Raw genomic sequence first — 27,883 nt, 5'->3', positions numbered from 1 at the left:
GAACAATTAGTTTTATATACACAGTAAAGGCTGTAGTAACTTCCAAAAGCAAATTTTTAAAATGAATTTTAACTTGATAAACGAGCGAGGTCTTGATATACAACTACTGCAGTACACATGTGATTTGTCTGCCGAGCGTCACGTGATCACAACTGAGCCGAAGGTTCTTCTTTCTTTTGCGTTGTGGGATTGTGGGTAATCATCTCCCACCAACTGTAGTGACTGTTCTTTAGTAATTGTACTGCAACAACAGCCTCAGAGAAGAACAAGGTTAAGTGTTTGTGTGTGTGTGTGTGTGTGTGTGTGTGTGTGTGTTTGTGTGTGTGTGTGAAAGTCATCCTACACAGTAGCCCCCCTCCTCTCTTCTTCCGTCTTACTATAGCCACAATTCTTTTTAAAGGTAAAGTGCAGGTTAAGTTGTTTTATTTTTACTTTGTATTTGGTAGTAATTATTTTAATATGAATATTTTTGGGTTGCTGAACAAATCATATGAGTTTCCATTATTTCTTATGGAGAAATTCTCTTTGATATACGAATTGTTTTGATATATAGCACTCTTCTGGAATAAATTACGCTCACAATCCAAGGTTCCACTGTATCTATACAGTGTATGTTCAAGTCAAACCAGGTGAAAGTCTTTCCTTATATATTTATATATAATTTTTGTATTACAATCTTTTTTCAATCTTATTTATTTAACTTGTTTATTTAACTTTAAAATCAATCTTATGTAATTTTTACCATTTTTCAACATGTGACATTTGTAAAGTGTTGCTTAAAATATTTTTTTGGGGAATTATGCATAATTTGTTTATTTTTACAGACTCTCCGTAACATATTTATTTGTTGGTTTATTTATTTATTAAGCATGTTACCTGGAGTCAGAAAGGTTCAGATTTTCAAGTGTCAAAAAAAACAAAGACTGATGTATTATTAACTATTAATTGTTATTAATTACTGTTATAAGCTAATGGTTAAATTCTTCCACAGCAGCTGGATAGAGAGAACTCCAGCGTACGCTTCACACATCTGACTTTCAGAACCATGTCTTTAGAGAACATGTTTTAATCACCCAAACCTTTACCAAAGTTCTTCCACACTGATTGTTTGTTTAGGTTTTTATTTAAACAAATGTAAAAAGTAACTAGTTTTCGCTGAGTTCGTCATTTTCGTCGTGAAACCCATCTCAGCGTACATCCTGTGCTTGTGTGTTCTCCAGCTGTTCCTTTGAGGAACCTTACAGTACCAAAACACGCAGATAGTATATCAGTGTTTTTCTGATGAGATAAGTCTCTGCACGCTGGACACCGCTCCACTCGCTATATAAGGAGTTTCAATGGCGATGCTGAGACTGTAAAACAGATCAACAGCAGCTGTGTGGTGTAACGAGGGCGAGGCTGAGAGAAGCTGGATGGAGTTTAGCTCTCGGCATGCCAGCGGTCCGGAGGCAGATCACTCATCCCACTGATCCCAATTCATTAGCTCCACGCCAGACTGAAGCACTTTACAGCCCCTCATGGGAGAGCTACTGTATTCACTCTGAGGCCGCAGATCACAGGTCTGTATTAATCTGGTATGGTTTCTATAGCAACAGCTCGGATCGCGAGGACGTGCACAGCGCACGATCCACTGATAATAAACGGATACAAATTGTTTGCAATCGCTTCTTTCTTTAAAAGACGTTTATGTGATGTGAGGAAGGAGTCTCCAGTGTCAGCGCTCTGGAACAGTCAGCTGTGAGTTTATGATTTCTGACGTCTTCAGGACAGAGGAGTTTATGAGTTAGAGTTTCCCTCTAACAGAACAAGCTGCGTGATCTAGTTATTAACGTCAAGACACAAGAAAGAAGAGAGAATTAATTATCATAGCAACAAGGCATCAAGCAACTGGTGAGACAAATGAATGAATATGGTGACAGGGTATCAAGGACCAGGTGAGATAAAGTAACTGCCATGGCAACAGGGTATCAAATAAGAGCTTCAATGAATTAATTACCATGGCAACTGGGTATCAAGTAATAGCCTTGACAAATTAATTACCATGGCAACTGGGTATCAAATAAGAACTTCAATGAATTCTTTTCCATAGAAACAGAGTATCATGTAGCAGCTTCAACTAATCAATTCCCATGGCATCAAGGTATCAAGCAAGAGGTTAGACAAATTAATTACCATGGCAACAGAGTATCAGGTAAGACAGATAAACTACCAAGGCATTGGGTATTTATCCACTATACCAACAGAGCAACCAGAAGCAGGAAATAGTGACCATATAAGGATTGAAGACTAAAGCGGGACACACAAGGCAGTGAGAGAGCCGGGGCAATAAGGGCAGAAGCCCCACGATCACTAATCATCTTTATGTAACAATGTATATGAACATTAATGTTAAAAACATTACCTTTACAATCAGAAAGTGCTGTTTCCGTCCCAGTCCCTCTGCATATTTCCAGTTCATCAGAGACGAGCTGCGTATATTTTAAAGGGCTTGTGTAGTTTTTTTATTACAGACGGCCCGGCCCACTGGCTGCCAATGAAAAGCTGTTATGCTAATGAAGCCTGTGTGCCTTTCACACAAAGCCCATTCATCTCCTTTCATCGCCATGAGTAACAGGTGAGCGGAGTCGAGCCGTCAGTCTCAGAGCAGGTTCTTAAGAAACCCTAGATTCCTGTTTTCTTTGAAGATTGAGAAGGTCACGCTAACAAGACAAGCGACTTTAAACCTCAGACACACACCACCAGACTGGACTTAATGTGTTTTCACATGAACACACACGCTCAATACAGTCTCTGTGTGTGTGTGTGTGTGTGTGTGTGTGTGTGTGTGTGTGTGTGTGTGTGTGTGTAGGAGATGTTACACATAGTCTATGGTACTACACTTCTGCCCAGGCAACTTACACACACACACACACACACACACACACAAACACTCTAAACCCAACTGCGGTAACTAAAAAAAACACCATAAGAAAAATTTTTTAATGGAAAATTGAGTGAGATTCAGGGAGAAAGAAAACCAGCGTGGTGGAGAGAGGAAACGAGTGTATGAGAGAGGGAACGAGTGTATGCAAAGGGGACGAGTGTATAAGAGGGGGAAAATGAGTGTATGAAAAAGTGGACAGTGTATGAAAGAGGGAACTAGTGTATGAAAAAGGGGACGAGTGTATGAGGGGGGAACAAGTGTTTGAGAGAGAGGACGAGTGTATGAGAGAGGGGAAGAGTGTATAAGAGAAAATCGACAGGTGTATGAGAGAGGGAACAGGTGTATGAGAGAGAATGGACGACTGCATGAGAGAGGGAACGAGTGTATGAGAGATGGAGCGAGTGTATGAAAGATAAAACAAATAGACGAGAGAGGGAACTAATGTATAGAAGAGGGAACGAGTGTATGAGAGATGGAACAAGTGTATGAGGAAAGGGACAAGTGTATGAGAGAGGGAATGAGTGTGTAAGAGAGGGAACGAGTGTATGAGAGATGGACAGAGTGTATGAGAGAGGGAACGAGTGTATGAGAGAGAGGACGAGTGTACTGTATGAGAGATGGACAGCGTGGATGAGAGAGAATGGACGAGTGGATGAGAGAGGGGACAAATAGATGAGAGAGGGAACTAGTGTATAGAAGAGGGAACGAGTGTATGAGAGATGGAACGAGCGTATGAGGAAAGGGACAAGTCTATGAGAGAGGGAATGAGTGTGTGAGAGAGGGAACGAGTGTTTGAGAGATGGACAGAGTGGATGAGAGAGGGGACGAGTGTATGAGAGAGGGGACGAGTGGATGAGAGAGGGGACAAATGGATGAGAGAGAGAACGAGTGTATAGAAGAGGGAACAAGTGGTGAGACAATGAGGGAATGAGTGTATGAGAAAGGGGACGAGTGTATGAGAGAGAAAGGACGAGTCTATGAGAGAGGGTACGAGTTTATGAGAGGAAACACATGCACAAAACAGAGAACAGGGAATGAGTGTATATGAGAGAGACAGAGAGAGAATGATTGACAGGTGATACGATGTTGGTAACTCAAAACGATGCTGGACCACCAGGATGGAGCGAGTGAGTCGTCCAAGCGTCTGCCACCTTCACCTTCTCCACATTCCCACCATCTCTTCTCACACATTCTATTTATTCCGTAAAATACCTTTTTTTTTCGAGTACATAAGTGTCATGTGATCTCTTATTTCCTACATACACACTCTACACTTTCTCTCCATACAGCTACAGAGCCACACCTCACCAGAGGCGACCTGACAGCCACAAGACACAATCTACAGCAGGAGCACAACCTCAGCACAAACCAGAGCACGAGCGACCCGTCACTCGCTAAGGGTTAGCATAAGGTCATGTGCTAGGGCCGTGCCAGGTCCGTGCCAGTCCTGAAGCCAGTCACAGACTTAGTGGTATTACATCCCACATATACCTCATGTGATCACAAACCCTGTGTAATTACAGCCGACATGCTCAGATCCCGGCTTTTGATGCCAAAACCACAGATTCTAATTCAAAGTTTGCTTAACAACCTCAAATATATCACCATGTGGCCGTACTGTACATTACAGGGTGTGAGGTAAAGGCAGGACACGGCGGGTTGGAAGCTTTATTAAAGGCTTATTCGTGGCAAAGGTCAAAAAACGCAAGCAAAAGAAGTGCATGAGAGGGTCAGCAAAACAAAAATAACACTGAGCTAAATTCAGAATCAGTCCAAAAGTTGCATCAGTGTTTACGTGAGGGAAAGATCCCGGTATTCAGAGTCGGGTTACACACACACTTTTGAAAGGGGTTGATTTGGAAATTTGTATCTCAGAAAGTTAGTAAAGATCTGGATCTCAAATTAGCTTTTTTGGTTTTATATATTTTACAAGCTAGTATCAAACGTTTTCAAGAGTAGTCTGTAACACACCAACAGATGGCAGCACAAGGCTGTGCTCAGAGTCACAGGAAGAACTGACCTTCATAAGTCAGCGTGCCAAAAGACATCAGGAGATGTGCAACTGGTGCTATTCTGACCACATGCGCTACCACGTCTGTTATTTTATTACAGACAACAAGTTAGACCCAGGGCCAGGGGTAGCTCAGTGGTTAAGGCATTGGACTACGGTTCAGAAGATCCCAGGTTCAAACCCCACAACCACCAAGTTGCCACTGTTGGGCCCTTGAGCGCGGCCCTTAACCCTCAACTGCTCAGATGTGTAATGAGATAAAAATGTAAGTCGCTCTGGATAAGATGTATATAATGTAGAACGTTTTGAGATTTGACATGAATTGGCATGTTCGCTGCAATGAGCCGTTTGAGGAGCTGTAAGTGCCATTTAAACTTCACATGGAAGACAACAAGAGACCAGGAAGACCTTCGATGGGTTTACCTCCCAAAAATGTCTAACCAATTTGGCAACCAAGTTCATCCCCAGGCTGCTGACCCAGGAACAGAAGATCTCACCGAAGTCTGCCAAAAACTCCACGTGCCGTGGATGACCCCTCTTACATGTCAGGGATCATTACCACTGACGAAACTTGGGTGTGTGGTACGGGTACGACCCTAAGACGAAGCAACAGTCTTCACAGTGGAAGAGTCGGTCATCTCCATGTCCGAAAATGTCCAGGCAGGTCCGCAGCTCGACCGAGTGTGTGCTCATCATCTATTCCAACATAGTGCATCAAGAATTCGTCCCCAGGAGACAGACCGTTGATAGTAACAAATTCTACTGCCAGTTTTAAAGGCGTCTTAAAACAACTCGTAAACAGAGCTAATATCCATATCCAATATCTGAGCTGAACTTTTTGATACCACCTCGTATAACTACTGCATGTAAACAGTAACACAGCAGTAAATTACATCCTTAAACACAAATCCCTAAGTCACTCATGATGCCAAAACCAACAGAAGGAAACACAAGAACACTGAATCGCTTGATGCATTGAGCTGTCATTGACTTTTCTGCTGTCTATAATTAAAGATAACGTTTTGATTTATAAAGCTGATACCTGAGCTGCCTTTAGAAACACTTAAAGCATACAAACATTATTTCCTCATGTCTCTTCCTGTTGTCTGTCCTACAGTTAAGTCAACTTATTACAGTTTACAGAGTCAATGTTTCCCCTCGGCATTAAAAGCAGGAGCTCCAGGGAAGCTCTTGCTAAGGCTTTTGGCATCTTCCACATGGAAAAACACATCATCTGTGTTTCCTCAAACCACAAATCGGGTCACGGAGATGGGACGCCTGGAAAGCGAGGACCGGTAGGAGTCCCTGCTGCACTCCTGAGCTGTGTTCAGGTCAAAACGGCTAGAACGGCAGCTTCCTGATGAGCCATGACAAATCAATAGAGCACTGAGGAAGGGTTTATGGTTTCCATCTAACACACAAGGCCAGGAGAGTAGAAGTGTGTGTGTGTGTGTGTGTGTGTGTGTGTGTGTGTGTAAGGGAGGCTGATTGTTCATATCATGTCATGATGATAACGTAAAATTTTCATTAGCCTCTGTACTCATACCCGAGTGTGTCTTTGTGCCAAAGTATTCATGAGTTTGTTTTCATAATGACTTGTTTTTTTACATAACTGTATCCTGGCAGTGTGTTTTGAATCAGATTCTGAATTATGCCCTGGATTTATGACTACGACTCCAGGACTGCCTTTAGTAACTCTATCGCTCTCGCATCCTGTTTCTAAATCATGCCATGTGTTACTATTGCCTTAATTATGTATTCTATTTTTTGACCTAGAATATAATTCTGGAGTTGTGTATACTGTACAACCGGAACATAAATTTCATTTTGCATGGCGTCGGACTGACAGACAGTGGTGCTGGACTTAATACCGTTTCCTTGTTAGAGGTGATATTTCATGACGTAGTATTTATCCTAATTCAAGGTCAGAACTAAACCAAGACACGCCTTTGTTTTATTCAAACTCCGCCCCATGTGCCTTAAATTATGCCTTACATAATGTCAGAATATTGCTTACGTCTAATGTTTAAAGACAGACTGTGCACTTCAAACTAGTCAAACTAGGACTTTTGATTGTGCAGAATAACTGCTACAGTACACTAATGCACTCATCCCAGCGTTTCACTAGTGCTTGGACACCATCAAGGTAGAAACCAGCCATGACAGGACTGCCTGCTTCACGTCTGAACTGCTGGCCTTCCAGGAACTCCTTTAATGGTCCAGACATGTGGAAATGTCTTGGAGCGAGGTCAGGACTGTACGGGGATGCCAGCCAGGTTTCTGTAATGTGCAGGTGGTGCGGTGGTGAAATCAGAACGTCTTTGCTAATCAAACCTAGAGGTTTTCCCATTATAGGAAAGGAGTTCCTGGGAGGCCAGCGTTTTAGACGTGAGGAAGGCAGTCCGATCATGACTCCAGCATACTGAGAAAACCTTCTACCTTGACGCTGGTACATGTGCATCAGTGTAGCAGGACATTATATAGAGAAATAAAGGGAGTTCAGAAGTTACTCTCAGAACTGTTTTGCACTAGACCACTTGTCTGTTTACTAAGTTATGTGTTATGAGTATGCAGTGTTTCTCAGCTGTGTTTTTCCTGCACTAACACACTAATCACAACCTAATTCGAGCTTGTTAAATATAAATCAGGTTAGCTGGAGGGAAAGAAGGAAAATCACCAGAATGTTTCGAGGGACCTGGAAATTCCTCCAGTATGTTCTGTGTGTTGTTATTTTCACAAGTTAATATTTTAAGATAGCTAATATGTCTTTGTCTTTGGAAGAAAAAGGCAATGCGAGTTTGTGGGAAAGGAGCAAAGACGCTCCAGGTTTAAATGAATATTTTGCTTAGTGGAGTTGAACACGTCCAGCATCGACACTTTACTGCCCAACTCTCGGATTCTGATTATCTATAACGATGTTAGTAAGAAATATGAAGTAATAATCATAGATTTAAATAGTTTTTCTTCTATTCCCAATGTGATAACAGAATATAACTCCAACACGGTTATTATAAACCGCCTAATAAAGTCTTGTGCCTAAACTGCTTAGTACTGTAGTCTTGTGAATGAAAAATAAACAATATCTTTCTTTTGAGGATTTTATAAAAACTTATAAGAATGAAGGGTCTATACAGTCCACAAGCGTGTGCTTAACCTGATTCTGAGCACTCAGAACTTTCCCATTGTAAATACTGACATTATTCATTTTAAGCAGGACAGCCTCTTGTGTTTAAAGAAAGCAGTAAAAAATACTTTAAGGCTTTCTATATACAGTAGTATAAAGTAGCATAAAAGTCCTGTGCATCCATTGTTTTATTTCATAAAGAACACTTCTCAGTTGAGGGTTTCTTGTCTGTCATGTAGCAGAGCCCATTTAGATACCCAGCCAATATCTCAACCCCGGGCCCAGTCCCAATCACCGGAAGAATTAAAGGGATGCATCAGGGAGGGCATCTGCTGTGGAGACCGCTCGACAGGAGCAGCCGAAAAACTAAAAACAACTACATGCATACAGAACACTATCAGGGTGAGAATTAGGACATTTCTCCATACACAAGACCATTAATGATTCTCTTGCGCTGCCTCTAATCTGGTCTTATAAATCGCTAATCCACAGCAATCTGCTGAACGGCACTCAGACGGGCTGTAATGTGCTGGCGAGACTGGACCTCTACACCGAGGAATCTGAGGAATGCTTCACCTTCTCCACGACCGGGTCTGCATAAACGCTCGCCTGGAGTTCTTTGGACCATCATTAAGATAAAAATCAGATGTTGGGTTTTTGTTTTTTTATCACAAGGCTTCAAAACATGCCAAGAATTTCCTCTAAAGCGTTTGAAGGCTGCTTTTACCGTGCGGAGCAAACCAAACCTCAGGGGCTGTAAACCTTATGATTCAGCTGGAAATGTAGAGTCAAACCACACCACACACACACACACACACACACACACACACACAAAACGACCCACACACACACACACACATAATATATATATACTGTATTACAGTGTACAGCAAGTGATGTGTGTGTGCCAGCATTCATATTAGTTACAGTAAATTTCCATTTATTAAATAACAACCACAGCAAACCTTAGGCATAATGTTTAGATATAGAATTAACTTTACTTTTTGTTCAGTTTTTACTTTTACATTTGTATTGATAAAGACGTAAATATGCAATAATGTGTATCACTAGATGCCACCAGACATCATCACACTGTATCACTGGACACCATCAAACATCACCAGTGTGTATCACTGGACACCACCAAACATCATCACAGTGTATCCCTGGACACCACCAAACATCATCACAGTGTATCACTGGACACCACCAAACATCACCAGTGTGTATCACTGGACACCACCAAACATCATCACAGTGTATCCCTAGACACCACCAAACATCATCACAGTGTATCACTGGACACCACCAAACATCATCACAGTGTATCACTGGACACCACCAAACATCATCACAGTGTATCCCTGGACACCACCAAACATCATCACAGTGTATCACTGGACACCACCAAACATCACCACAGTGTATCACTGGACACCACCAAACATCACCACAGTGTATCACTGGACACCACCAAACATCACTACAGTGTATCACTAGACACCACCAAACATCATCACAGTGTATCACTGGACACCACCAAACATCATCACTGTGTATCACTGGACACCACCAAACATCACCACAGTGTATCACTGGACACCAACAAACATCACCACAGTGTATCACTGGACACCACCAAACATCACCACAGTGTGTATCACTGGACACCACTAAACATCACCACAGTGTATCACTGGACACCACCAAACATCATCACAGTGTATCACTGGACACCACCAAACATCATCACAGTGTATCCCTGGACACCACCAAACATCATCACAGTGTATTACTGGACACCACCAAACATCACCACAGTGTATCACTGGACACCACCAAACATCACCACAGTGTATCACTGGACACCACCAAACATCACCACAGTGTATCACTGGACACCACCAAACATCACCACAGTGTATCACAGGACACCACCAAACATCATCACAGTGTATCACTGGACACCACCAAACATCATCACTGTGTATCACTGGACACCACCAAACATCACCACAGTGTATCACTGGACACCAACAAACATCACCACAGTGTATCACTGGACACCAACAAACATCACCACAGTGTATCACTGGACACCACCAAACATCATCACAGTGTATCACTGGACACCACCAAACATCACCACAGTGTATCACTGGACACCACCAAACATCATCGCTGTGTATCACTGGACACCACCAAAAATCACCACAGTGTATCACTGGACACCACCAAACATCACCACAGTGTATCACTGGACACCACCAAACATCATCACAGTGTATCACTGGACACCACCAAACATCACCACAGTGTATCACTGGACACCACCAAACATCACCACAGTGTATCACTGGACACCACCAAACATCATCACAGTGTATCACTGGACACCACCAAACATCACCACAGTGTATCACTGGACACCATCAGGCACCTCTAGGAACCAGTGCTCTGATCCATAAATAGATCCATGGACCTTCAGAGATCCAATAAGCAAGCACAGGCTGATTGTTAAATGGAGGGCTGAGCTTCAGTGTGGCTCAGAATGACAGTATCAAACTTGCATCCATCACTCTGAGGTAAAGAACAGCACATGAACACAGATCAACTGGTGCACATTATCCAGATCACACATGAGAAACTCTGCTGCTCAAGCTCAGAAATCGAGTTCTGTCCAAACCAGCAAACAAATCCTAAAATTACTAAAGTGTACTCTTACCCGAAAATGTCTGGGCAGATATTATAAGAAGCATGACATTAACTTTTACTGCTGTCACACCCAGAAGACAGAGCCATTAAACACTCAGTGCACAATTAAGCTTAATAAGATCGGGATTGACGCATTCCTGTAATGTGCGGTTTGAGGCAGGATGCAAGTGTGTAAACGAGGGACGCGAAACTCAAAAATTGTAGACCATAGTGTAGTTTAAAAAAAAAAACAGGTAGGAAACAATAAACTTGGTCCATAAACATAATTATAAACTAGGCATTAGTGAAAAAGTATTCATAATCAAAACAAAAAAGTATTGTGAAATACCTGGTAATGAGGACTAGACACACAAATCAAAGGCTTATAACAGATCAGGTGAACGTATTAGACGTATTTTCCAGCAGGTGCTGACCCACCTGACACCTCCGTGCCTTTTCTCACACTATCCTTCATCACTCGCTTCTTATTTTACGAGCCAGGGGAAATCTCCCCCCAAAGCACGAGCCTCGCCTGAATCACCTGCCCGTCTTGAAAGTCACTGCTGCGCACTTTCTCCAGTTTTTATGATCTGGAAATGCTCCAGAAGCTTCAAAATGATTTCCACACAAGGACTCGAGATCGCTTTTATAGCAGAGAGGAGTTTCCAAAATGGCACAGACCTCCTGCTGGAAGATATACGGCACACGTCTGCTACAACCATGAGGTCTCTCTTTGACACGATAAAATGATTTCGAGCATAAACGCGAAAGCATAACAAGATTAACAGCAGGACTTTAAATTATACTAAAAAGTAAATCCAAAGCTTTAAAAGGTAAAGGAAACGAGTGTATAAATAAACCGGGAGCTGACATCTGGATTAATAGTTAGCATTTGAATTAGCATGCTGCATAAATCAGCCAGTGCTGCTTCTAAAATCTAAAATAACTTTAATATCACTTTATTATCTTTAGAAATGCTTTAGTCACACCCCATGGGCTGATTAACCTGTAGCCACGCCCTGATCAATTGATTAACCTGTAGCCACACCCTGATCAACAGAATGATTAAGCTGTAGCCATGCCTTGATTCACTAATTAAACTGTACTCATGGCCTGAAGGACTGATTATACTAGACTTAACCACGCCCTGACAGAATGCTTAAGCTATAACCACGCCCTGATAGACTGATTATGCTGTAGCCACGCCCTGATAGACCGATTATGCCATAGCCACGCCCTGATGGACCGAGTATGCCGTAGCCACGCCCTGATGGACAGATTAAGCTGTAGCCACATCCTGATGGACTGATTATGCTGTAGCCACGCCCTGATGGACCGAGTATGCCATAGCCACGCCCTGATGGACCGAGTATGCCGTAGCCACGCCCTGATGGACAGATTAAGCCGTAGCCACACCCTGATGGACTGATTATGCTGTAGCCACGCCCTGATGGACCGAGTATGCCATAGCCACGCCCTGATGGACCGAGTATGCCATAGCCACGCCCTGATGGACAGATTAAGCTGTAGCCACACCCTGATGGACTAATTATGCTGTAGCCACGCCCTGATGGACCGAGTATGCCATAGCCACGCCCTGATGGACCATGTATGCCATAGCCATGCCCTGATGGACAGATTAAGCTGTAGCCACGCCCTGATGGACCGAGTATGCCATAGCCACGCCCTGATGGACCGAGTATGCCATAGCCACGCCCTGATGGACAGATTAAGCTGTAGCCACACTCTGATGGACTGATTACGGTGTAGCCACGCACTGATGGGATGATTAAACTGTAGCCATGCCCTGGTTGGACTACTTAAGTTGTAGGCTAACCCCAAAGCCATGATGGGATAGCAAGCGATGCTTAAAACGTATGTTCTACAAGCCCCTTCTGAGTCAGTCATGGCACACACATACACACGAGCGCGTGCTCTGGTCACTCTGTGTGTGTAAGCAGCGTGTTTTAATAATTACTCAGTGAAATGAGACCCTGAGGTTCATCATCGTCTCCCTTCTTTCCTGGATCTTTCCATTTCCTCTGAACACTTCTCCAGATTCCACATATGGCCTTTCATTCACACGGCCAAATCAGGATTGTTGATCTGTGGACAGTATGTTATCCATAAAAGAATGAAAAAAAGCTTTAACAGGTCCAGGAACAGCCGCACACCCCTGAACGCTTGATTTGATAAGCTGTCATTAACGTGACCTTTCGGATACGTGCCTCATCTGACTTTACAGCGGAGCGAGTAAGAAACGTGGCACTTTTTACAACGTTTTTTTCCAAACCACCATCAAGAACAGACAGAGAACGACAGAGAGAGAGAGAGAGAGAGAGAGAGAGAGAGAGGGAGGGGGAGAGAGAGAGAGAACCAAAGCAAGAGAAAGAGACAGAGAAAAAGAAAGAGAAAGAGAGAGAGAGATGTGAATAAAAATAGGGAAAAGCCTTAATGACTGGAAAGTCACATAATAAGAAAGGAATCAAACCTTCCACCCAGACAAAACAGAAACAGTGTTAGAGCAGAGAGCACACACACACACACACACACACACATGCACATGCACAGAGTATATTAGTCTTACAGAAATCTAATTTTACAGCTGTCACATGACTAAACCTTAAAAAACATCCAGTACAATCAGAAAAACCTCTTTTATGTGTTGATTCATTTCCTATAAGTGCATCTCTGACAGTAGTGCAGGTTTAGATTAATGTTCTCATACAGCTAATACGGTTTTGTTTCTCTAGTTACAGCTCATTCACAGGGCCGTGTACAGCACACACCCCACATCGATGGCTGTAAAGAATCGTTAATACAATAAAGACGTCTTGAATCCGACAGCACCGTGATTATCCGTCTCACTCATTTTCCCACTTCCTCAGTTTGGACAACTAAAGTAGAATTTGGTTTAATGCTTGAATAATGTAAGCTCCAAGAATAACTTCTGGAGTGAAACATTCCTGAGAGAAGAACCTGAAAAGCTCTGGTTCTTGTGGTGAGTCAGAAGGAAATTAAACCTCAGAGCCAGAATTCAGGTTTCAGGTTGTGTGAAGTTGAAGATTCGACTTGACACCTGAGTCAACAGAAGTGGGGCATTGTCGGATCGAGCTGGGTGTGTTAGAGCTGGGAAAGGGAAAAAAAACACACAGAAGTGTGCTGGAAGCTTGGATGTGTGTTTATTAACTAAACAGAGGTGGAAGACAAAAGAGCCAGAAATGAATCCGGGTACGAACGCCAAGCTCATAACAAAGACTCGGGTTCAAAGCAGAATCCAAATATAATAAAGAATCAGGAAGAAGTCCAAATTCAAAACACACACACACACCCACACACACACTACCGAGCACTGTTTTGCTGTTGACCAGGATGTTCTCTGGGTTATTATTATTACCCAAAATGCACTGCAAATCACGATAAGTTCTAAAGGGTTTCCATAGACTTTTTATTCATTTGTTTAACATTTGCGTCAGCACTTTGTAACAGTCAGAGGAGTAAACCTCCCCTCAAAGAAAAAACATACCTTCCTCATCAATCCTGACATTAACTCATTTCTAAAAATATAGCATTTACATCAACTTTACCAGCGCAGATATTTCCATGAAGTGGTTGAAGCGAATTCCTGTAACTGGTTTTAAAAGCACAACCCTCAGCGTTATGAGCGTGTTTAAACCAAACATCCGACTCGCCTGGCTGCATCTGAGCTGTTATTACCGTTTAACCAAAAGACAGGCTCTTTTTAATGATGGACTGCACAAATATTTTGTCTTTAACCTCATACCGCTGCTATTATCTGCTATTACAAATCCATTTCTGAGGAAATATGGCCAGCTAAGCGTGACTGATGGTCACATCTGCTCTGTCCACCTTGGCTCACATCTTCTGTGGTAGCCTGAGCTTAAACCTAATGCAAGGACAATACGCCTGCAAGAGCAGGCCCCAGACCAGGAGGGGGCAGTAAGGTGTGTCAGGAGTGAAAGCATAAGACAAATGACTGTGGCTGTGAGTTAGCATGCAAGACGCTGAAATCAAGCAATATCACACAAGCTAGAGTGTGTTATACTGAGTATCAGTGTAGCTAATCGCTACCTAGCTCACACGCATGATTGTGAGGAAAATGTTGTTTTAAACAAGAAATTAACAACGTGGACAAATGCTCTGTTTATTTTTGCTCCACTAGCAGATAAAGATCGCAGTAGCTTTGTCGCACTATGACTTGGTGGCTAGCTAGCTCACTTAGATTCGTACATTCCTGTTAAAATGCTTCCTGTGATTATTGTCACTTTTTTCACAATTGTTACAATAATTGGCGTCCCTTCTTCCCTTGTGAAACAACAAGTTTTGCTCTTAGAGAAAATAGTGGGGTGGAACGAAGTGCTAATTGTATAATAAATACTGTAACGTCTATGAAAAAAAGATGTAGCTAATAGCCATAGATCTCGGTTCTTTATTTTGTAAACATAATTTTTTATAATAATAATAATAATAATAATAATAATAAAAAGAAGGGAAGAAAAAAATTAAATTCAGTTGAATGTCAAAATCCTATTAATATAATACACATTCATCCGCGGTCACATCCTCGACTATTCATATTCCTTACTTGATCGATGAGACGTACCAAACTCAATTACCACCAACAGGACAGGGTGTCAATCTATCGGAGAGCCCACAAACACACACACAACAGGGAACTTGGGAACACCAATTACATGTCTTTGGACTGTGGGAGGAAACTGAAGTACCTGGAGGAAACCCACCGAGCATGGGGATAACATGCAAACTCCACACACACAGATCAAACTCTCGACCCTGGAGGTTAAAACCAATAAGTACAATTAGGAAGACAAAGAAGTATAAAGACAAACCTTACACCAGATAAACTAAGATCAGGTGTACGCATTAGGTAACACATCAACCACAGGTCAGGGCGGAGTCAGGACCAGAATTCAATTACACTTAATCTCATTGACTCAAGCGAAAACACTGAGTTCGTAGACAATAATGAATCAGTATACATCACTTTCTTTGTTTTTGGCATGTTTTGCTGTGGTTGTCCTGGTGTGTACATCATGTAATTAGAAAGAAATGCAATAATTATAATCACATTACCAATACCCCCCTGTACCAGTAACCCCCCTGCACAAGTTACTGCTAAAATGATCTTTTTGTAGCTATGATATGATTTTATACTTAGTGGCTGCCAGGTTAACATTCCTCAAGAGTGAAACCTCCACTTGGCTTATAAACTAATTCTAATTCTCGAGAATCCTGAGACGAAAAAAACCCTGATAAATCTTACTCTCCGTCACTTACAGTTCAGGCAGCGTTCAGTCTAAAGTACAGCTTGGTTTCTGAGTGTTCAAATCAATTCAATTGTATTTATATAGCGCTTTAACTTTAGACTTTAAGGTCTGTAACTTTTTCATAGTTGTTATCATTACTCATTGGTGAAACCATCATTAAATATCTGAAATGAACTCTCTAGAAAATGGGAAAACACAATGGGATACATTTTTTAAGTCTTAAATGTCTATGTTATAATAATAATGAATTCTCATAAGTCTAACAGAAGGCGACTGCTTCATCTGTTTCACACCATAAAACAGAAGGAAAATGAAAGCAGCCCCAGCGCCAGATCAGAGCAGATCAACACAGTATGAAGCATGAGATGGTTCAAAACATGTCATTTGTTCCACACTAGTACAGAAAACGGGAAAATACCCAACAGTGAGGTGGCAGATGTAGATAATCATTAGCGGGAAACAGAGATGGCACTACATGTCACAGAGGAGAACTGAAATATAGCTACATAGCATTATCATATTACTTTGATTTATATGAAAATGCATTAAATTTCTAATAGTCTGCTCAAGCCAAGTTTCACTTATATAAAGTAAACACTACAACTCTACAAAACAATGATTATGGAACGATTGACATGGCAAAAATATAAAGTTATGGGTTGGTTATGGTTAAGTACAGTGTGCATTATTTTGGAAAGTCAAGCAGTGTAAAGCGATTTAGGAGACAGGTTAAGTAGCAACAATTGAGAATAATTAACTATTAGAAATGCACAAATATGCAACTGTGAATAATGTAGCAATTAAAATCAGAAAAATTTTAAATAAAACTATATGTACCTACATGAATAGGTAACCAAATCAATATACAGAAATACATAATTATAGAAATGAAGACTTTAAGAAATATAAATAGTTAACTACATGCAGCTTAAATGCAGAAATAACAAGTATAAGAAATGCAGAAATACAGGCCTAGAAAACACGTAATATGTAACTACAGAAATGTGTTGCTATCAAATTGTGAAGGTTTGAAATGTAAAATATGGAACTACAGAAACAATACCAAATTACCCAACTACAAACTACAAATAAACAAAAATAAAGTACATAAATACAATGCAATGAAGTGTGATTTTACAGAAATATGGAACTATGAAATACAAAAGTAAGCAACTACTGTATATAAATGTGGAACTGAGAAATAAGCACTACACATAAAAAGAAACACATAAGAACTACAAAAATACAAACGTAACTATGAAAATTTCCAATAAAATGTAATCGGTCAGCACCAAAAAATTAGGGACTACAAAAATACAGAAATTCAGAACTACAGAATTATAAGAAAATATTAAAATATACGAAATACGTAACTATAGAAATACAGAACTATGGAAATAATGAACACTAAAACATGTAGTGTAATGGACTATATTTGAAATCAGAAGTCATATTTGAAATTAAAAATTTGAATCTCAGATTCACCGACTTAGCGATTAGTAACAAACAAGTTACTGACCAGTAGGGGGGAACAAGCAACAGATGAATAAATAACTATGGGGTAAGAGGGGTAAGAGGTACAGACTTTGTCTGATAAAAGGGTATGTAATCACGCTAGGCACAATACTGCACCTGTACAACATGTTATATACTTGCCTCATAATATTCTTTATCATCATGGAAGTGACCTTATGCTAACAGGAAGAGAACTCTTTGTGAAGAAGAGGATATACAGTAAAACCTCGGATTACGAGTAACGCGGTTCTGCAAGACGAGCAAAGCTTTTTAATCTTGGAAAACGAGCATTGTCTTGGTTTACGAGCACCGAGTATCATGCATCATGCATGCGCTTCTTGATTAATCGCAGAGCGTCATGTGATCAGAACTGAGCCAATGTTTTTTCTCTCTCTTGCGCTGCGGGTAATCATCTCCCCTGCTGGGTCTTAGTGCTCGTCACTTACTAATATAATCAACATCCGTGTGTGTGTTTTTCTTTCTCTTGCGCTACAGAGTGTGTGTGTTATGTGAGTGCACACGCGTAATTTGACACCGTGTTGGGGGTGCTTTACTGACACACAACCAAAAATTGGCAAAGTGCAGGTTAATTGGTTTTATTCTTACTTTATATTTTGTGTTAATTATTTTTACGTATAAATTTACTGTGGAACGAATTTGAATTTCTATTATTTCTTATGGGAAAATTTGCTTTGATTTACGAGTGTTTTGAAATACGAGCCTGCTTCCGGAACGAATTATGCTCGTAATCCGAGGTTCCGCTGTATATTGAAATTAAAATGAAGCTTACCTTGAAAAGGGAGGAAGACTCTGGGCTGCGGTGGAAAGAGAGAAGAAACGAAGGAGATGAAGAGGAGGAGGAGAAGGAGCGGGACCTCCGGCCCCCGTGACCTTCCCATGGCCTTTGACCTGGAATTAGAGATACAAATGGTGATACATTTATATATATTGAATCTTTATATTATCTTCATTTTCTATGTATTTTTCATTTTATAGTATAAAATAATATATTTATTTTATTCTAATCATGTTTTATGGGTGCAGATTTTTTTTATGGAATAGTTTTTAAAATCCATTCTAGTGTTTGTGCCTAAAGAATATATATTCATGTTTTTGAAATTATTGGTTCCCCACCATATGCACTAAGTCTCCTGGGATAGGCTTCAGACCCCCGCAACCCTGTATAAAGCAGTATACACGATGAGTAAGTGAGTGATTAATGTAAGTGAGTGATTAATACTTTACTTATATATGTCCATTTTATAATCTGTATTTAATAATAATTTGTTTTTATTATGCATAAATATCTTAGAAGGAATATTGTATTTGTGATTTTCCCACATGTTTAAATCACATTTCCACTGCAGATACGATGCCCTGAGCGATCCTGGGTGGAGATTACTGACGAACGTCTTTGTTATAAACATGAAAAAAATATGTGTTATGTGTTTGGCTGAAAAATTCTGAGGTTTAGACTTTTTCTCGGGTTACAAGGAGGAGGAAACAGCAGTGAAACCCCACCAGCCCGGTTTGAACATGAGACGAAGCTCTAACGAAGCGCATGTGTTCTGCTCTTCCTCATTCTCGGCTCCATGATGAAGGATTTGGCAGGAATACTGTATTGGTGTTATAAATCTTATACTGCCATGAGTCGTGTGATATTTAAACCGTCTGCTCACAATCAGCCATTGTCCACTGTGCATTCACACACACACACACACACACACACACACACATGCACACACACACTAGTCAGACACTAGAAATAAGACTCGTGTAATATGTATAAAGAAGAAGCAGAGAAGCGTGATGTCCCTGTGGGATCAAAGAAACGGATGTGTTTACTTTTACCTAACAAATGAAGGGAGAAACACGCACTCACACACTCACACACACTCTTACACCCGCTCTTTCACATGCCCAAACATAAGCCCACGCTTTTACACACTCTTCTATGCCATTACAGCACAACAGCACTTAAATAATACATACAGAGAACTTCACTTTCTGCTCTTCAGAGAGAAGACACTGCAGTTAGTTTATAAAAGTGTGTGTGTGTGTGTGTGTGTGTGTGTGTGTGTGTGTGTGTGTGTGTGAGTGTGAGAGAGAGAGAAAGAGAGAGAGAAAAAAAACTTTCCTCATAGCTAATACATAAAGCATGTAAAAGATTCATACACACTCTGCAGAGGACAATCTGACCTCCGTCAACTGCAAAAACATTTCTCTGACATCTTAAAATATAAAAGAAAAGAAAAAAAATACTAAATTTTAAAATAGATATAAAAATAACAAAATATAAAAATTAAAACCACATTAATCACAAAATATTGTTTACAAATAATATGTAAATATATATTTTTTATTATTATAGAGCACGAGGTGGGGTACACACTGGACAGGGTGCCAATCCATCGCAGGACGGACACACTGAAAATGTAAAGTATTATAATTGGGGGGGGGGGGGGACACGGTCTAAGATTCTAATAAGTGTATAGATTGGCAAAAATCTGTCCAATGAAATTTAAAATAATACTGTCATATTAAACATCGTAGCTGAAGTCTGTATGCAAATAAACAACACAGGATACATGTCGTAAGCAGCAAGTTAACTGGGTGTGGCCTAATATTCTAATGAGCTTGACTGACAGACATCTTTATGAGATTCTGCCTCTCATTTAATAATTAACATAATTATTAACATCATTTTATACTTGCTAGATTAGCTTACACTTGCTAGATTACTTTCTTACATTAAATTAGCTTTTTTTCTAGCTAGGTTAGCTTTCTCACTTTAGATTAGCTTTTTCTAGCTAGGTTAGCTTTCTCACTTTAGATGAGACTTTTCTAGCTAGGTTAGCCTTCTCACTTTAGATTTGCCGTTTCTAGCTAGGTTAGCTTTCTCACATTAGATTAGCTTTTTCTAGCTAGGTTAGCTTTCTTACATTAGATTAGCTTTTTCTAGCTAGGTTAGCTTCCTCACATTAGATTAGATTTTTCTAGCTGGGTTAGCTTTCTCACTTTAGATGAGATTTTTCTAGCTAGGTTAGCTTTCTCACATTAGATTAGCTTTTTCTAGCTAGGTTAGCTTTCTCACTTTAGATGAGATTTTTCTAGCTAGGTTAGCTTCCTCACATTAGATTAGATTTTTCTAGCTGGGTTAGCTTTCTCACTTTAGATGAGATTTTTCTAGCTAGGTTAGCTTTCTCACATTAGATTAGCTTTTTCTAGCTAGGTTAGCTTTCTCACTTTAGATGAGATTTTTATAGCTAGGTTAGCTTTCTCACTTTAGATGAGATTTTTATAGCTAGGTTAGCTTCCTCACATTAGATTAGCTTTTTATAGCTAGGTAAGCTTTTTCACATTAGATTAGATTTTTCTTGTTAGATTAGTTTCCTCACATTAGATTAGCTTTTTCTAGCTAGGTTAGCTTTCTCACATTATATTAGCTTTCACTTACTATCGTAGTTTACACGCACTAGCTTCTTCTCACCAGTTTATTTTAAACTTGCTAGATTAGCTCTCTTTCCCTATATTAGTTTCTCTTGTTAGAATAACTCTATCTTCCTAGATTTGCTTTCTCTAGCCAAATTAACATTTCGCTATTTGTTTGTGATGATGTAAAGTGGACACAAAAGCTGTGTGAGCAGGATGACCTTGTGGATGAGACTAGCCCGATAAGCTCCACCTATTTTACATACATATGCATTAACCCTTTTGTATTGTTAATTGTTGGTGCTGTACATCGATGGTGGGAAAAAGCATGAGTTACACTACATATTGGTTATAGGTAATGTGTGTGTGTGTGTGTGTGTGTTTGAGCGTGAGAGAACCATGAAACATTTCACTGAAATATAATATAGGCAGTTGGTGATTTCCTACTTCAGTCACACGCACACACACACACACACAACACAGCTGCTAAAGATATCAGTGTGTTGAAAGTGATCCAGTTGCACTTAATGTGTGTGAGCTGAGTTGCTGAGATTGAACCTGACCTACACACTTCACACAGTGACCTCGAGTGCTCTGTAACACACCGCCTCACCTCCTCCTCCTCCTACAACGTTTAAAACACACGTCTATGCTCAATGTAACGTACAGTACTGCAGAGTTCTTGATTGTAATAACGTGTCTGAATGTCTGGATTAAAATCTCAGGTTTATATTAATGCAGTCACTCAAGCACTGAGCGTGGTGAAGGCGTGAAGCACGGTCCCGCTCTTACTAAAAGCCACTCAAACCCCAGCATCAGCATCCTTCAGGAAGCACATGAAGTAGAATCCCTTGTCCCTCGTCCCTGAGCATGGGACCTGTGCTTCTAATTGCACGTTCTGCCCAAGGAGAGATTGTTTTATCAGGAGAGATGATTTTTCAACAGAGTTCTAATTAGGCCTGGATCTAATCTCCAAGACTGGAACAGAAGTTCCTCTTCCTGTCTGATTCAGAAGCTGCTGAGGGAATGAGGATAGAATGTGAGGAAAATTCGGAAAGTGGGGTTTGAGGAAAGTAGAGAAAGTGTTTGAGGAAAGTGTCCGAGGAACGTTCATATGGAAAGTGTTTGAGGAACGTGTTTGAGGAAAGTTAGTGAGGAAAGTGCACTTAGGAAAATGAGGAAAGTGTTTAAGGAAAGTGTCTGTGGAACATATTTGAGGAAAGTGTAGAATGTGTTTGAGGAAAGTGAAGAAAGTCGTTGGGGGGAAAGAGTTTGACCATCAGTTGTTCATGGAGTGGAGAACCTCCACTGGAGGACCGGTTACAGTACACTAATGTCAGAGCTACTGCTATAGAGAAGTAATCAACATCTTCTGACCAATCAGAATCCAGGACTTTATTCCAGAAATAACATAGATAAAACATTGAATAAAACACTGGGGTAGTGAAGGGAAAAATAGCACTCTGTGTGTATGTGTGTGTGTGTGTGTGTGTGTGTGTGTGTGTGTGTGTGTGTGTGTTGACATGTACATCTTATTCCTCATTATTAGCTTGTGTCTGGAGTTCATTATGATTAGTAGCTTTCATGCTAATTGTCCCTGTCAGTCATTGATAACTGCATGGATTAGATTAGATTTGATTAGATTTGATTATATTAGATTAGCATTAACATAAATTATATATCAACTGATTAAAAAATGATGTTGACTTTCAGGTTAGTGCTGGAGCTGTGAGACTAAGGCCTACAGTTTAGCATCATACAAATTTAGCATCATAAAGAATTTTATTCCCCATAGCAAAGAAACTCTAAGATGAGATCTCATGTTAATCTCTTCTTTGTCTCCTAGACAGAAATGAGCCGTCTTTGAGACTTGAATGAGACTTTAGCCGTTTTCTCAATCTCCTCAAATGAGGCTTAAATGTGGCTCATTACCTCTAAATCTAAGAGATAGTTCATATTTGTCTTGTGTTCGACTCACATATTTTTTGTTTCCCCACAGCAGTGTTTCCCCACACATAAAGTATACAGTACTTGTAAACTGTGCATTGGGTTTTATTATATGTTCTGATATGATCCTTTTTAAAATGTTTAAAATAAAATAAAATTGAGTTCTTTATATTGAAGAATATATTCTGCTAAACAAATGTCATTCTTTATTGCACAGTCCTGACTTATATATAGTATATTTATTAAAACATAATGCAAAGAATGGCTACAAATGCTTTGGGGTTTAAGGGCTAGGGTTCTCTGATAAACAGTGCCGTCTACACTAAAGAGTGTTTAGTACGTTTTTATATACTTCATCTTACTCTTTACATACGGCGAGATGGAGGGGAGGGTTAGTAGGTTGGATCTCTGAAATGAGGATATGTAGATATGTAGATATGTGGGTTGGTAACAACTAAAGTCAATTATAAAATTGCTTTGTAGTAGATAAATGTTTTTCGAAATCTAACTTGTTTATTTAAAAAAAAAAAATCCAACCACTAGTTATATTATTGAACAGTACACCCAGGTGTCCCTAGTTAATCAACATGACCAACCTTTTACAAATGTGTACACCTTAATGAATTTATTGAAATTGAACTGGCAAATGGCAAACTTACTTTACATAAATGTCATTACCAATAAAGAACTAAAATACAATATACAGAATATTTTTTTTTCGAGAACTGAAGCAATGCGATAATGTTTGTGTTTAGTGATTTCTGTAAACACTTATAATTTAAGACCAAACCTATTTTTGATTATACATTTATGACTAAACATTCAACATTTTTTCATGTCAACCGTAAATTAAGCCTACAGTACAGATACAGGAAAAACCACGTTATCCATCCTTCATCCAGACCTTTAGGTGGTGGTAGCGCATTACCTAGCCTACTTTACCTGCTGCAGATAAAAATGAAGAAGAAGACCAAGAAGACAACGCGGATAGTGAAGGTGGGTTTTAGAATTTAAAATTAATTACTGTTGACAAGGAGACAAAACGTAAGGTTAAAACCACAGAGTCTGTGGTAAAAAAGCAACTTAGCAGAAATTTACACCGCTTACGTTTGTTCTTAAATTACAAAGGAATTTAAATGCTACCTGTGGGTGGTTTAGCATGTGGATTAGCATATCTGGATAACGAACACTTGTGAGGTTGAAATATATATTTCACTATTGGTGAAAATCAGTCAGCTGGCTACAGTATCATTATTATTAGGCCTTTTTTTTAAAAATAGTAAGTTAATGTTAATTAAAAGTTAATTTTTTAAATAGTAAGTTAATGTTACTGCGTGATCAGTTTTTGTAAACCAGGTAGTTCTAGTATAACATTTAACTTTAGGGACATCAGTTTGTGGAAATGTTATCTTGGGAATTATATACATTTTATTTTAACTGGGTTTTTTTCAGAAGCATGTCACCTCAGGAGACCAAGAATGTAGGAGAATGTTCCGGAGTCTCCATCAGCACCACGTCATCAGTCAGGTAAACACCAGCCCATGAGCTCAAGCCCATTTCTTAACCTTCAGAAAGTTGGGAATGGAGTTACTGAATGGTGGTAATATTTATATATATTTGTTCCATTCGATACTAAGCAACTCCAGGAGTTGCAGACTTTGGACCAACTTTTCTTAACTAGTTTGCTTTTCGTTCACTAGGTTAGCCGTTACCTGACTTTTTTCTGGATTTATCTGCTGGTTTGAGATTTGCTCAGGAGGAGACTAGCATATATCTGTTGGTTAGATATCACTCCCTTTGACCACATAGACTAGGGTTTGTTTGCTAGTTTGAGATTGTTTACTTGATTTGCTTCATTATTTAATTTTTTAGGCACTAGTTTGATCCACTCTCTAGATTAGCTTTCAGTTGCTAATATAATTCACTCCATTTCACTCAATTGACTGTTTGATTAGCTGTTCCTCACTAGTTTCTTGTTAGCTAGGTTAACTTCAGATCACTAGTTTCCATTAATTTATTAGATAACTGTTCACTGTTGGCTGTGGCTTGCTAGTTTATTTCTTGTTTACTAGATTTGTTTGTTCTCCAGATTAGATTTTGCTTTTCATTTATAAGATTAGATTTGCCAGACATTAGATTTAATTGTTTATTTCATTTTTAGTCACTAGATTGGCAGCCGTGTGCTACTGTACGTCAGCTCCCTTTAACTCACTAGGTCAGCTTTTGCTCGGTTGCTGGTTTGAGTTTTTTTTTTTACTTGGTATTGCTTCAGATTCGTTTGCTTCCTTTCACTCTTTAGCTTAGCTTTTGCTTACTACAGTAATTCGTTAAAAGTCAAAGATACCACATGCTTGTGAACTTAGATTTATATAAAAAGCTGAATGGGTCGTGATGAACATCACAGTGTGGGTGGAGCTTACAGCATCCTATCTTGGGATAAGCTCTGCCCACTTTACTTAAAACAGAAACAAATGTACTTAAAGAGTTTAAGAAAAGCATTTGTGAAAATAAAATGTTTTATGTTTATTATTATGTGGAATTCAATACAGTTGAACAGTTACTTAGGGGTCCTGTGTGGACTTAATTTGTATTTTTTATTTAATAAATATTTTTGTTCTTAACGAGATTCTAGTTGTGAAAAGTTACAGCATGCTCAATTAAATCTTTTTTATAAACAGTTTTATATTCTATTCACACCACTACTTGGCACGCACACAAACACACACACACACACAGAGGAAATAGATGTGTGACTGGGACATGTGGAACGAATCACTGTAAAATGTCAAATTTTTTTGTATTAAATGCTGAATAGCTAGAAGTTTCCAACTTTCCTTTTATAAGAATGGAATAAACCAACCTTAGAACACTACTATAACCTTTTTCTCTCTCTCTTACACACACACACACACACACACTGCCTAAATTAACACAAAGCCTAATACTGGCTCTTTATATAAAAATGATATATTAAAAAATATGTCTTATATCTTATATTGCATCAATTATATGACATTGATACATTAATAAATAAATAAATAATGAAGTAATTAACAATAACAATAGAACATGTGATATGTATGTAATACAAATAAAACCCAATAAGTGCCCAATATAACAGTATAATAGAGATGTTACTGGCAGGTTGTATAATCTCGGGTCACTGAAAAGTAACTTTTTTTACTTTAATCGTTTTTCCATGTTGTAATGCAGCATGGGTATAAAACATTTAACCAGTGTTATTACCTCATCACATGTAGGACCCAATCAGATTGCAGTATGCAAATACACTCCATCCAGCAGTTGAAAATGGTGTAATATTAAGGATGATTAGAATTACTATAAAACACGGTTAACTTTCAGTGCCTCAACTTTACTTTTATAAAAAATTGTGCAACCTACTAGCCAGAATAAACCCAGAGGTGTCAGGAGATTGCGTAATAAAAGAGGCAATCAGATTCCAATATGCAAATCCTGTCCCTGCTACAATGTATCGAGTAAAAGGGGCGGGGCATGGAACACTGAGCGTGTTCTCAAATCAGTTTTCGTAGCTGTAACTATAACTTTGCAAATTTGTGAAGTGATAATAGTTTAGTGGACTGGAATCCTAATCCTAATGAAATTCAAATTACATTAAAACAAACAAATGACCATTTTTGTGTTCCCTAAAACTTCACGAAACATCAAACAAGCTCCACCTTTGCATTTAAACATATAACTCAGCAAACGTTATTGCATCATAAAATCCAAAAACCAATCACATTACAGTATGCAAATTTGGTCCATGTTTCAATGTAAGAAGCAGGAGAAAAGGGGCGGAGCTTGTAGCAATAAGGATGTGTACAATGGTATATTCCTTCAGTTTATGTTTATGATGAAGATTGTTTTAAATTAGTTTGAATTCTGTGGATTCATTTCTAATAATAAATAAAAAAAATTACTAAACAAGTTTATTTTCTCAGTTTAGGATTTGAACACATGCACTGCTGCAGACGGTAAATATAGACCGCACTCCTCTCTGCGCCTGCTTCAGCGTGAGTGTCGCCTGGATTACGGCTTCCTGTCACTCATTTATCTCCACTGAGATTAAGCACCTGTTAATCTGTTAGTCCACACACACACACACACACACACACACACACACACAAACACACACACATTTTGCTCACCTTCACACTTTTCCCCGGGGCTCGTCCTAAATCCTGAATCCACTGAAGAGAAGAGTTTCAGTTCCAGGAGCTGAGTCCCGGACAGTCAGTAACATCCACACACACACACACATATACAAACACACACACGGAGACGAGTGAGGCACGAGCTGAGCTATTCCATACTGAGAGAGAGGGAGTGAGGGAGAGAGAGAGAAAGAGAGATGGGGAAGCGACAGGAGGAGGGCTGGTTTCCAATTACACTTTTCTCCACTTGAGTCTTGTGTCCATTTTTTCCCTCCCTCTCTCTTTCTCTCTCTCTCTCTTTCACACCCTCCCTCGATCTCTTCATCTTTCACTTTCTTTGCCACTCCCTCTTCTCTCTCTCTCTCTCTCTCTTCATCTTTCTCCTTCGTTCTCCTTCTCACTATCTCTCTTGCTGTCTGTCTCGATCTTTCCATCTAGCTCACACTTATTCCTCCTCTCACTTTCTATATTATTCCTTCACTCTCTCACCCTCCTCTTCCTTCCCTCCATCTGTTTTTTACTTTCACACTCCTGTCTCTCGCTCTTCTTTGCTACTTTCATCTTCCTCTCTCACTACCATCTTTTTCACTCTACCTCTCTTATTTTGTCCTTGTATCTCTTTTTAACTTTCTCTGTTTTATTTCCTGACTCTCTCTCTCTCTCTCTCTTTTGCAATTTTATTATTCACAGGTACCCTGGTTAATATATTATATTTGACGAGTATATATTTAAACACATGTCTGTGCTCCTGGC

At 39.6% G+C, this 27,883-nt stretch overlaps 1 protein-coding gene across 1 annotated transcript in view; it reads right to left on the bottom strand.

Annotated features, from left to right (window-relative positions):
- sema3c (sema domain, immunoglobulin domain (Ig), short basic domain, secreted, (semaphorin) 3C) overlaps window positions 1–27,261 on the bottom strand; it is a 49,320-nt gene extending 22,059 nt beyond the window's left edge. Inside the window, exons 1-2 of the mRNA XM_053508296.1 lie at window positions 27,125–27,261; window positions 18,367–18,485 (exon numbers count right to left, since the gene is read on the bottom strand). Of these exons, the coding sequence (XP_053364271.1) occupies window positions 18,367–18,475 (109 nt within the window). The 5' untranslated portion in view covers window positions 18,476–18,485; window positions 27,125–27,261. The remainder of the gene's footprint in view (window positions 1–18,366; window positions 18,486–27,124) is intronic.
- Between the last annotated feature and the right edge of the window lie 622 nt (window positions 27,262–27,883).

Source organism: Clarias gariepinus, chromosome 12, assembly GCF_024256425.1.
Source record: "Clarias gariepinus isolate MV-2021 ecotype Netherlands chromosome 12, CGAR_prim_01v2, whole genome shotgun sequence".
Lineage (NCBI taxonomy): Eukaryota > Metazoa > Chordata > Actinopteri > Siluriformes > Clariidae > Clarias > Clarias gariepinus.
The sequence above is the reverse complement of the archived record's forward strand: the minus strand, read 5'-3'. Positions and strand labels throughout refer to the sequence as shown.